At 41.9% G+C, this 13367-nt stretch overlaps 1 protein-coding gene and 1 long non-coding RNA gene across 6 annotated transcripts in view; one reads left to right on the plus strand and one right to left on the minus strand.

Moving 5' to 3' along the window:
• Positions 1–151: 151 nt before the first annotated feature.
• LOC144536235 (uncharacterized) lies at positions 152–4865 on the minus strand. The gene is made up of 3 exons (XR_013503731.1): positions 4782–4865; positions 4063–4332; positions 152–229 (listed from the first exon to the last, which is right to left on the minus strand). It is a non-coding gene; the product is annotated as an uncharacterized LOC144536235 (long non-coding RNA).
• The window catches only part of spag9b (sperm associated antigen 9b), a 44553-nt gene continuing 31399 nt past the window's right edge, over positions 214–13367 (plus strand). For 4 of the 5 annotated variants that reach the window (XM_078279259.1, XM_078279260.1, XM_078279263.1 and 1 more), the window contains exons 1-2: positions 214–809; positions 8619–8739. In XM_078279259.1, coding sequence (XP_078135385.1) covers positions 510–809; positions 8619–8739 — 421 coding nt within the window. In that variant the 5' untranslated portion in view covers positions 214–509. Of the gene's footprint in view, positions 810–8618; positions 8740–12672; positions 12818–13367 lie in introns of those variants that run through there. The other variant, XM_078279264.1, reaches the window with a different exon arrangement.

Below are 13367 nucleotides of genomic sequence, written 5' to 3' on the forward strand. Positions count from 1 at the left end.
TGTTTATTGCCACCACATTTTTACAACATTGTAGAGGTTTAAATGTTTTTGTGTGCACTTTTAGCTTTGGTGTTTTGCAAAATTACACATCTGATATTCTGTATACACAGATACAGATAAATTACAATCCGATCCGTTCTTTCTGCAGTGTTTACTACTTTGCTATGTCGTTTAAATGCGTTCATCTCCATCTTTCCGACAGCACTTGAAGGCAGCAGCAGGAGCTCATCTGTTGGGCAGGAAAACTAATCAGGAGCCAAGTAAAGACTTTTCAGTACTGCTAGCTACTAGGCTAGCAAGCTTTTAAAGTCAGCTGTCCATACGACTAATTAATACAGACTTTGTTTTTTAAGTACAGTCTGTCTTCTGTAGAGTACACAATATTCAAGCTATGTTTTAGGAACACCGTTTCTTTGCGCTGAAAGTAGCAAGGCGGACAGCCTGGCCAGCTGAAGCTTGCGGCTAGCTTATTCGTTAGCTGGGAAAGACGTGCAAGTGGAGGCAAGAAAATGGAGCTGGACGACGTAGTCCTGTATCAGGACGACTCGGGCAACTCTGCCATGATGTCCGAGCGGGTCTCAGGTCTGGCCAGTTCAATATACCGCGAGTTTGAACGGCTAATCCAAATATACGACGAGGACGTAGTGAAAGAGTTGATGCCGCTGGTCGTCGCCGTACTGGAGAACTTGGACTCGGTGTTCGCTGTCAACCAGGAGCACGAAGTGGAGCTGGAGCTGCTGAAGGAAGACAACGAGCAACTCGTCACCCAGTACGAAAGAGAGAAGGCACTGAGAAAACACACAGAGGAGGTGGGTCCAGTTTCACAACATAACTGTCAAACTAATTTCTAACCTGGATTATAGATTAGAGGCTCGTATTATGTACTTTGGCATGAAAAGATGAAATGCCAAACCCAATTCGGAAATCTGGCAATTCACTTTTGGCGATGCTCACGATCACGAATTAGTACTTTTTATGAAATGCATAAACCATTATTTCATTAGGCATATTTACATTGAAGAAGAATTACACTTTCTTGAAGTGGTTAATACTTGCCAAGGCCCACTATCGGGCATTTTGGCGGAGAAAAATTGATGGAATAGCGACTTGAAATCTTGTGTATGCATTTCCTGAACGGCGAGTGTCTGGAGTTTCAGAAAGAGGTTAAAAAGACCGTCCTGTAGCAGCCAGGTCAGATAATTTGCCGGAGTGCTGACTGTACTTTGGCTGCAAGTTGATGCCACCATGGATACCAGTCTACTCCTGGGACCCACAGTTTTCAGTTGATGCGCGCCACTTTAGTTTAGCTTGAAAATCTCAACATTCATTCGGTCAAGGCTCAGACGAATGCAAACCAATGAGTGGTTTGTTTGTCCGATGGTTGCTTTCTGCTGTCTCCAAAATACAATTTTGAACCTCAGTGATCACATTCAGCTTCATGACTAATGCCAGTCTCACTACCCTCTCATTTGAGCCAACCTAAATGACACACCTATTGACACGCTGTTCATTCCTTCACCACTACAGTGCAGTCTGTGTTTGGACGGTGACAGGTTCACAGCTGTTATGGTGCTGCACTAGCACACTGGGTCTCAAACTTGTGTGTGTGTGTGTGTGTGTGTGTGTGTTGTTGTTGTTGTTTATACAGTTAAGTCAATGGAAGTCCTAGTTTTTGTTCGACTGCGCTGTATGACAGTTTGGGTTATGCTGTATATAAAACGGTTACAATTGCACAGTGGTCATCCAGTATTCAGTCTTGAATGTACAGACACTAAGCCTGTGTTAAATCCATGGTAGCAACAGGCACACTGATGAGATGAAAGCTGTTAGATCAACAGTGCTCTGTGCTTTGCTTTAAGAAGCCTATTAGCACAAACTCATAACTCTCAGCTTTACTCCTCTACACACACGTATGCACTCTTTCCTCCCGCTGTCATAACCTATTGTTAGATATGAGTGGGTACCGTATGTAATAAGGTATCCTCCCAATCAAAGGTCCAAGGTACTGTAACTCCTGTTGCATTAATCACACTAACAATGTGTGATTCGGGACGGTGGTAATGAGATTGGTTGCAAGACATCTGTGATACAAACGCTGGTGTGCCAGAGAGCAACATTTGTGAAAGAAATAGCCTTTTTTCCCTTTTCACCAGGTATACCAAACTAGAAGGCTGACTGTGGCGTCGCCTCACGTCGCCTGTGTCTTGGCCAAAAATTTCAATTCATTCAAAAAGGGAATCTGGATATACTAAGTGTTGCTATGCTAGCTAGCTTGTCCATCTACCATGCTGTCACATAGACTGTAAAAAAGAATGGACGTTGCAGCGTTGAAGTCACCCATTGGTTTGTTGAGTACCGTTTTAAAGCCTCAAGATTGACATTTGTCCGTCGCCATTTTTTATTTATTTATTTTTTTCTTGTAGTTTCTATCGCTGAAGTTTAATTTCCGGGTTGTTCAAGTGCTGCCGGAAATTCCGCCGGATGTCCATCACCTTTCACTTTCTTTGTGTTGGCATTTTAAACTCCGCTGGAATCATGAGGACTAGTACACACGTTCCACCAAAACAAGTTCCTTCCCGAGGCTATTTTGCAGAGGCACCGTAGCTTCGTCCAGCGCTTAGCGTCGCCCAAGACGATTGTGATTGGTTTAGAGAAATGCCAATAAACCAGAGCACCTTTTTCTCCCATCCCGGAATGCTGTGTGGACTGGCCAGACCCTCCTCCCCAGCACTGTGGAGGAAGGTCTGGCAATGCGAGACTATGTTTTTTTTTTTTTTTTATAAACCTGACGTGACCATATTTGTAAAAGAGGGTGGAGCTGGGGAGGATGACGCAGCTGAGCCAGTGTTGTCTATGGTTTCAATAGAGTTGTGCTAAGCTAAACGGGAAAGAGTGAAACTTGCAGATTTTCAACCCGCTGAAGCGAGTCATCTGGCAGTTTTGCCGGCAGGTAACCGCAGACCTCCTTCATCTGCACGTCAGTACACAGAGCCAGCATTGCTAAGCCTCTGTCCTGACCGACAGGTCAGCATGTAGCCAAGCCCCTAAAGCATCCCCTGCTTCATCGTCTATTTTAAAATAAACTGGACCATCCATCCATCTTTGTCCGCTTATCCGGGGTCGGATAGCCAGATTCAAATGTCTAAAAAAAAGACTATACCGGTGTTTTTTTTTATATATATATAAAACACCGGTATAGTCTTTTTTTTAGACATTTGAATGCAGACATATGACATATTATGTCTTTAATCCCATAAATTAGTGGTGGCCAACATGATTTAGACTGGAAAAAGATCAAACCATAAATAGGGAATTATGATTGTGAAGATAACACAAAATCATTCATTTCTCAATTGAGTTATGCGAGTCAGGATTAGAAAACCTATGATGTGTTTTCATGTGCAGTTTTTGCCACTTCTCAGTTGTTGACATTCAATTTCTTGATCGTTAAATGTTGAATGACAAGTGCAGCAGGTCACAAAGCAGTGCGTTTAATCATTTATGTCATGTCGTAACATGCTGCTAAAGCTGAAGAGCCTTGTTACCTCTCGCTACTGTGTGTAAAATACCTCATCACTCCCTACACACACACACACACACACACACGCAGGTTGCACAAGTTGAAGGAGCTGACAGGACTACATTTCACTGAAATTGTACTTCGTACGCGTGCGTGCGTAGAGTGATTTTTAAATGAAAACTCTTCACATATGTTGCATATTTTAAACAGCGTTATGTTGGTACATTCAGCAATAAATGTACATGTGATTCATGATAGAAGTTGGTGAGAATAATAATTGAATTAAAAAAGTAAAACTGAGACCAAAAGTTGCTATCACATTCAGTGAATGCAGAAGGTACATCTTTCCAAAGTATTGTAAATCAAGTGTAGGTGTGATCAGCTCTAAATCTCAAGCAGTTTCCACAGTTTTGTATCTGCGGTCGCAAAATCAAAACAAACGCACCAGCATGTCTCCGAGTTCTCCACGAAATTCACAGTTCATATTAATGTCGTTAAGTTTCTGTGAATAACGATTTGGTTGAAAAGTCAAATCTCATTACCTTGTGAACATCTTTGGTGCACTGTTTATGCACCGAACCCCTGAGGAGTCCTGATCACTGATTTGACAGGTATAGCTGTATCTACAGTAGGATCTCTTTCCTCGCACGTGCTGTTGAAGGTCGACTTTCTGTATGAATGAAATTCATGAATGAAGAGACAATGAGCTGTCCCTCATCGTCTCTTCATTCAGCCTCAGTGACTACTGTTGCTTCCTGGTTCTGGATGATATTTGTCGGGAAAGACCTACCAGATTGAGAGATGAGAGTTTACTACAAAAAAAAGAAAAAAAAGGGCATTAGGCAAAATGTAAAAAATAATGATATCACTGTTTTGTCAGAGGTGCTAAATGGCAATGTATGCATTTGAAAGCATGGTGGACATCATTGATAGTATTGAGTAAGACAGGTGACGGTCAATTTTCTCTATAGACGTACACCTGTTTAGTCCACCACAGTCCAGTTTTACAATTGCTAGATGCAGAAATCCATGATGTCTGTGTGCCCACAAGTTGATACCAGTTGCATTTCACGTTGTTAAACTGTCACACAATGACAGAAATTCACCACACCCTCAGACTAGTTTAAATGTAACTGTTAAAAAGTCTGCCACTACACCAAACTCAATGTTGGCAAATGTGAAGCATGGCACCGACTTTGCAACTAAGCTGCTAGTTTGGGTGACAAGTCACTCTTGAAGCAAATAAGCACATTAATCTTACCAAACAAACGCATTGTACGAGCCAAGTCCTGCTTTTCACTGCTCTAAGCCCAGAGGAATACCTCCTCTTAGTCGTTTGTCTCAGCAGAACGGGAGGAAAAGGAAAGGCAGGAAATACTTGGCGAAAAAAACAGCACTTCCCTTAGTTCTTTTGTCCACTCAGGGTTGTCTGCTGACCTGCAAAAGACCACAGACTACTTCCATGTAATGCCAGCTGATTGATTATCATTCATCATTAACATGAAATCTATTAATACACAGAGCAAGAGTATTGAGATATATATTAGGGCTGTCAATCGATTAAAAAATGTAATCTAATTAATTACATACTCTGATTAATTAATCGCATACATAATTAACGGTGCCTGAACCGATACTTTTTAAGAAAGTAAAAAAAGAAAAAAAAAGGTTACTAAACAACAGTTGGTGACATTAAAGAACGGCTTGTTTATTGCTAAGGCTATATGGTCAAAATTAAATGATTTAATAATAATGTATAACAATAACTTATTTCACTAGTAAATTGCTGTTGAACGACAAAAACAACAACCAGATAGGAAAAGGACATTTACAATAACTTCAAATGCACCACGAGGCTGTAGTTTACCAGTTTCATTGAACGCACCGTCTGTGTTGTTTCTCCGACGGCAGCTACAGATTGTTACCTACCGGTGTTGAATCCTCTACAGTGAAACACAGTCAAACTTTACACCGTCTAGCGTTAGCTGTCAGCATTTTAACCGTGTTTAATCCAGCTACTAGCTAGTGGTAGGCTAACGTTAGCTGCTGTTGAATATCGTGTTAACTAGCTAGCGGTAGGCTAACGTTAGCTGCTGTTGAGTATCGTGTTAACTAGCGTCACATGCAGCGGGGTTTGTGTTTCCTGTAACGTCTGTTTCAGAGCATCAGAGAGAAGTGCAGACATATCAGTGGCACCAGATTTTCGTCTGTATGCAAACGTCAATATGGAATGGATTAATCTGCGTTAATTTTTTTAACGCGTTATTTTTTCTCAGATTAATTAATCGAAATGAACGCGTTATTTTGACAGCCATATATATATGTATAACACATGAGGCATGAGCAAAATGCTGGCCGGTGATAAGAAAGACAGACAGAAACATGACTGACGTTTTTAGTCATGCTAGCAGCGTCGCCATTGCAGTGGCTAAGTAGATTGGCCGTTCACTCCATCCCTCATCTCGGCAACAATGGGATATATTGCCATGCAATTTAGTTAGGACAATTATGGCACCTAGAGGATGAATCCTATTGGCTTAATTGATCCCCTGACTTGTCCTCTTGTCAGCTGTACTTTATAGTGCTAATGTTAGCATGCTGACATGCGCATGGTAAACATTACACGTGATAAACATCACTATGTTAGCATTGCTATTGTGAGCGCGTTTGTCTGTTAGCATTTAGTTCAAAGCAGCGCTGTGGCTAAGTGCAGTCGGACAGAGCTAAATCATGTATTATAAGTAACTTGATTGCAGTAGGCTTTAATTTGCAGGCTCAACTTTCTTCTTACCAAAAATGGCATGGTTTGTAACATCAATGGTATTAACTGTGTTATTATAATGGCGTGATCCTACTAGACACACTGCAGTAGTTCTTTATCAGTTCATTGCCTCTGATTGCCAAGGCCTTACACCACTGTTTTCCCAAATGTCCCAGTAGCAACCCACAGCCAAAAGCACCAAAAGGAGTTGATTACATTCTCTGCCAATTGAGTGCCAATACAGTGGAGCCCTGTCTGTGTGGGTGTGCACGCACTTGTGCTGGACCCACATGTGTTTGTGTGTGTGTGTAAGTGTTTCTTGGCACTCAGGGACAAAGAGAGCATTATACAGGCTGCGTAGGGGGAAGATTGCACGTTGAAACGCAGGAACACTCATTCTCTGGAGCGTTGTCATATGCAGAAACCGCCTTCCTGGGTCATATGATCAACCGCAGTGTGAGAGAGGAAGATGTTGGGAGTTGTTGTAAATAATGTTTTGATACAAAAGAAGGGTATTGTCAGCATCTGTCATCCATACAGTATGAGAGTCTTCAATTCTGTTAATTGGTGTAAATCTAAGGAGAATCCTGCATTTTCTGTAAATCTTAAAGCTGTCAGCAGTTTAAAATGATCAGAAGCTAAGGCCTGTAACTGTTTAGCTTGTCGTTGTGTTATAGTTATGTGCAATTACAGATTAGGGGGCACCCGCCACTATGAACCCTCCTGTCTGTTGTCTAGCTCAGTGCTATGTTAATGCTCTTAGTAGATTTACATGGGAAATGCTGTATTACTACCAGTACCTTAGTTCTTAAGATGCTCCCTGCCATGGGCTTTCCAGACCCCACAGGGCCCTCCGTAAGTCCTCACCCTCAAGCCCCAAATAACTCCCTTACCCTCTTATAGGTGAAAAACAAACTCAAATTTCACAATAAAACTTTTCACTTCTTTATATTTGTTAGACATCACATTCAATGATTAATAATGGCAAAACAAGTGCTCTACACTGAAAGAGCTTTGAGAGCCTAAAGGCAGAGACAAACATCAGCCCATCAATGACTGAATTGTGTTTTAAAAAAAATAAAAAATAAAAACGGGCTTGGTCGTCAGAGAGAGTTCACAAAAGCATCTTGAAGACACCTCCAGTCTGATGTCCGTATAAAGAAGAGGCTGTTTGTAACGGGGAGCTCAGGTGATCTCCTTGCGGATGACATCCAGCCTCTGCCCAGGGCCTCTTAGCCACAGTGAGCACCCAAATCACAAGACTGCATGTTTACAGACTGCAAGTCTTTGTCTCTCATCAGACACCTGACTCAGCAATCAGCTGAGATATCAATAGATGAAACACAAATACTTATTACTTTTAGAATTCATAGGCTGTAGCCATTCACATTTACTTGTCAAAGCAGTTTGTATGTTATGTTATGTGAATGACGTCCGCTGATAATTATGTTACATCTGGCAAATGGGGCCTGCATCTTAATGTTTTATTTTAATGTTAAATTGGGTCTATATGCTGCAAGCGCGAATTCCCACACAGTCCTATTTTCTCATGTCTTTAGTGTGCTTCACCAGTGTTTTCAGGCATTTACTTTATTCTAGTTGTTGTTCACTTTTTCTGGATATTTGTCCCTTCAGAGACCCTCTTTTGGTCAGAGCTCATTAAAGATCCCTCTGGTCTAATCTATTCACAAAGAAAGTGTAAATTGCCACCAGGGAGCAATGGTTGAACCACCATTAGATTTGGGCTGAATGGTGGATTTGTGGCTGGAGACACTTTGGGAAGCTGGGTCCATTCTGTGTCCGACCCTGACCACTGATATCCATTTGTCTTTCTGGGATCGGTAAAGTAACAGATGATGAACATTTATTCTTATCATCTTCATGGTTTATTGTAAATGATGGTGTTTAGAGTGCACCAAATGTGCTGTGTGATAGTTTATCCTGATATGAAAACAGTCATAGAGTTCTTAGTCCCCCGATCCCCTGAGAGAAGGTCTGAGGTTAGTAACAACGGCTGCGATGAAAATTGAAAAAACAACCTTGACACAGATATCGACTGTTACTAACTTGTCAAGGAAACTCTGTCTGTACACACACACGCGCACACACGCACACACACACACACACACATCATTGATGGTGATGATTGTGAGGTCAGTCAGAGCTGACCAGATGTTGAACTGACTGCCACATTTCTGTCTCTTGTTGCCGTCCTAAACGAACCATCTCATCAGTCGGTCACTAGGAGTTCCACAAGTTTACAGTACTCATGTGAATTCCAGTGATTTGATAATAAATGCTCTGTTCTTTCCCTCTATTTCCTGTCTTTATCTGCAGAGGTACATCGCCTTAGAAGACTCCCAGGACGGCGAGAAGAAGGATCTCCAGAGTCGAGTTGTGATGTTGGAGTCACACACACGTCAGCTAGAGCTAAAAACTAGAAACTATGCAGATCAGAGTAAGTCCACAGGCACAGGTTTTCGTGTACTGGCTCTATTATTGGAAAGTGTAAAACACACACACACACACACACACACACACACACACACACACACACACACACACACAGGCTATATACCCTGAGAGCAGCATCGACAGTTTGCAGGTCTTGTGACTGTTTGATAGCCTGATGTGCCAGAGGGCAGATGGACTCCTATGCCCCTTCTGAATAAAGGCCATTAGTAACATACTATGAGTGTTTGCCTGTCAAGTCAGCTAAATAAGCTGGTTTAGCGTATACCAAACGTATTCCAAACCCAGAAAGGTTCAGTTGGAGTACAGGAGAAGTTCAGAGTTCAGGAAGCTAAGGCTCTAGACAAAAAGCACAGCTAAATGCCTAAAACATTCACTTAGAAGGAACTAATCATTGTCTTTTTCGGAGGTAGGAAAGACATTTTGAATGTAAAGAACAGTGTAGTCTTCCTTAAAGGAGAACTCCGGGCAATTTTTACGTTACTCTTGATTGCTATACGTATGTGAGTATGGTCTATAGCAAAAAAACCGAGCCGGATCAGTGCTAGCAACACGTAGCTGCTGCAGCTAATGCCCAGAGCTCCCACTTTGCTAAAACGGCAGTTTTGGGGGCATAAGCTAAAGAGTGCCTTTGTGCCTCTTAACCGACACAAAATGCAATTAAAATGTCTGTGCAACATGAACGGGGCTCTTACCTGACAACAAGATGTGTTTTCAACTCGGACATCCTGCCGCTAGCTCGCCCTGCTAGCTGCCAGCTGCCGTCCGGGAGTGCGTTCAGCCCGGTTCAGCCAGATAATCATCGCAGAGCAGATCCGTGTGTATTTGTAGCTCATCTATTGTGTGTGTGTGTGTGACATCGATCTGGCGTTGGTGAGTAGGAGGCTTGGCAGTGGCGAACTGTGTGTTAGTTTCCTTAGCCGGGCTAGCCAGCCCGACTGGCACCCTTGCCTCTGCTTCCTCCCCGCCTTCCTCGCCTCCCGTGACCGACAACAATCCAACCAGCGCCCGCTGGTCTGGTGGATGTCCTCCGGAGGACAAGTTATACCTTCGCGGCGAAAAATTGTAGTTTATTTACCCCTCAAAAATAGGTAATTGAACACTGTAGTGGTTATGACCATATCAGTGACTATGGAACTATATGGAAACAGGCCAAATTATGTCTGATCCTTGTAAAGTAAGAACCATTTCTTTTCCACAGTAGATCAACACACGTTTTTCTTACTCCAAGCTTCTTCCCTTGTGAACACCTCTGCTCTTCACTCTTCACACACTACGGTCCGATCTGCACACAGCTGTTTACCTTTTCCTGCTACAACTGGATTCCCACGGTACTTCATCGCGAGACTAGAGCTAGCCTTCTGTAACGCTATTACTTTACAAGGATCAGACATAATTTGGCCTGTTTCCATATAGTTACATAGGAGTTCTCCTTTTTAAAGGGGTACTTTGCAGATTTTCAACCAGCTTTTTATCATAAAAATGTCGGTAGTATGTGTAAATGAACTATGATAAACTTCCTATGGTAAACTTCAACAATCTGCCGGATGATGCAAAACGTGTTACCTGGCGGATTTTCGCTGGCTCAAGGGCTGTAGACATGTATGCATGCAGACAACAAAAAGTATATATTCTCAAACTCAGACCCTACTCAGAATAAACAGTAAAAACTAGGCAGTGCTGATCAAATATAACCCAAGATTGTGTTGCTGCGCTTCCTATTTCTCGCCGAAAACATTTTCAGAAACCTATTTTAGCTTACCGTTTAACAGTAATACGAGGTAGTTTGTTAGCAGCCGGCTGACATGCTCGCCCACCACCTGTGTGTGTGTGTGTGTGTGTGTGTGTGTGTGTGTGTGCGTGCGTATGTGTGTCTGCTTGTTTTTGTTCCACCGCAGGACTGACCATACACTCAGGGGAAATTTGAGAGCTCTCAGCTGATTTCTTTGTATTTCTTTCGACGGGACCCTTCCCTTTTTTTCTGTTTTGTGAGTTTCATTTGTCTGTAATTATGTTTTTAGACTGAACTGGCAACAATGTGACTTATATTACTAATCTGGGTTTGATCATGCCAGTGGAGAACACACAGTCTAACTCCATAAAAACAAGGAGACTTTAATGAATGCAAACACACTGTCAACTTCTTTTTCTGTTTATTTATTTCTCTTATTGCATTACTTTTTTAATTCGTTTATTTTTAATGTAATTGTGCCTTTACTTTATAATTTACAATATAGAATGACACAAGGACAGGTGGTGGTGAAAAGACTTTAATTTGGGACTAGAGCTGAAATGGTTAGCCTACTAGTTAGAATAACTGGTATGTCAATCAACAGAAAAATAATTGGCGACTATTTTGATAATAGATTAATTGTGTCAGTCATTCATCAAGTGGAAAAAAAATGCAAAAACGTTTCCGGTTTCAACTTTTCACATGGGAAAATGGGAGGATTTGCTGCTTGTCTTAGTAAACTGAATGTCTTTTTAGACTTTTGGTCAGACAAACAGACATTTGAAGATGCCACCAAGGAGCTTTGGGAAGTTATGTTATCCTGACGTTTTATAGACAAAACCAATAATTTAATAATTGAAAAAAAAGAATCTGCAGATTAATCAATAATGAAAATAATCGTAACTTGAAACCCTACGTGGGACTTCACAGCTACATAGTATGCATGAGTCTTATGGCCCTGACACACCAACCTGATAATCGGCCGTCGGACAGTCTGGCGAGGTCGGTGACTCGAGTCTGCTCGGTGTGTTCCGTGCCGTCGTCCGTCGGAGGGGCTGTCGGCATCCATTTTGGCCGACCTGACTTGCGGGGTCGGAGGGCGGGCAGTCGGACTCAATGACCAATCTGATTGGTGGAGTGCTTACCCGGAACGGACGAGCGGGATAAGCATGACTAAGCCTCTCAAAATCTGACAAAATCTTTTAAACTGACCTTTGTCGATCTGAAATGAAGACAGATTCAGCAACTGCATGGCCTATTTCTCGCTTAAAATGTTTTCAGAAACACGTTTCGGTGAACTATCTTCGTAAAAAATAGGAGATCGTATTCCGAACGAAGCCGCCATTATGCCCGGTTGAAAAATCCGGGAGCAGCCAGACCGACGTGACGCGTTCGTCCAATCAGCTGCCGGTTTTCATTTTTTGGGCGACAATACAGATTAGCGCCACCTGCTGTCGGCGTCGCTTCGGCGTGTTCTGAGGCACTTTTTGGACCTCGGAGAGCCGACTGATCAGTCCGACTGCCTTTTCTGCCGACGGTTGGCCGTCGGGTTGGTGCCAGGGGCTTAAGACCAGGGGACAGCAGAACACCCCAGGTCAATAGAACTCAATAGGTGTCTTATTGTTTTTGACATCCATGTTCCCTAAAAATTGCATCAAAGGAATTCTGAAACAAACTCGGGTAAACAGGGTATGAAATGACTGTTTATTCAGTGTTGAATCAGTGGGGCCACACCCTAACAATCATTTGTTTACCTTCAAATTATTATCTCTCAAATGTAAGTATTTTAAGTAAATTGTTACATTTATGAGAAGATCAGTTCTTTCAACAAGACGTATTCAGGCTTTTCATGTGGGGCTTTCCTTTAGGATCACTTCCTTTTACTCTTCACACCTCTGTATCTGACCTGGGTTATTTCTGCTCCACTCTTTAACCACTAGTTCCTCTATCTGCTCTATCATTAGCACACCGATCACAGTTGACGTCATTCTATGCAGCTGCTGTCTGAATTGTTGCTATTCATTGATCGCATAGTTGTTTTATTTTTTACCAAATCCTGTACACCTGTGAACAAGGCTATTTCTGACTTGAAACCTGTGCTGCAAAGCGTGAAGTAGGAAAGGTACATAGAAATCAACTCTCAGCAGATGCTCAGTGCATGGCCACTTTTTTTCGGATTTGTGCCACTGTCCCCTATTTGTTAAATGGCATTTTGCTTGGCTGGCATTTGACAACACACAAAGACGGTCGGCTGTTTTGACTACAAACTGATGTCACCTTAGAGCATCAAACAATGGATTAAAACTGAGGCTGATGGTTGTTCTGTGGATAGGTGTGTGGATTGTTTATAACCTGCTTTTTCTTCTTCTTTTATTGTTGGATGGTAAACATGAAATGTTTTTACTTTGTATTTTTTTCCACCACTGTCATTTCCATTCTTCACCTTGAGTTTACTCAGACTATTATTATTATTATTATTATTATTATTATTATTATTACAAACCACATACATTAAAATGACCAGCGTTATCCGAGAGCCAAGGAGCTGATGTGTCATTTTCTATAGATGCTTTTATCATTATTGTTGTAATAATCGCATTAGCTGTTGATGAAGTGGAAGGTTTTATGAAATTTTAATATAACTTAAAATGATGATGATGATGATGATGACGATGACCATTGTTTAATGATTTCTTATGAGATTCTGTGATTCAGAGAGGTGAAATAACCCTCTCAATGCTCTGTGCTTGGTGTAGCTTAGGAGGGGTTGGTTGATGCATGGTGGCCCTCCTCTGGCTCTGAGATGTTACTGCAGCAACGACTCTGCCACCACATTCAGTACTACAGAATTAAATGATACATGAGTACATGTGGGATAAATC

The sequence above is a fragment of the Sander vitreus genome, chromosome 21 (genome assembly GCF_031162955.1).
Source record: "Sander vitreus isolate 19-12246 chromosome 21, sanVit1, whole genome shotgun sequence".
Classification (NCBI taxonomy): domain Eukaryota; kingdom Metazoa; phylum Chordata; class Actinopteri; order Perciformes; family Percidae; genus Sander; species Sander vitreus.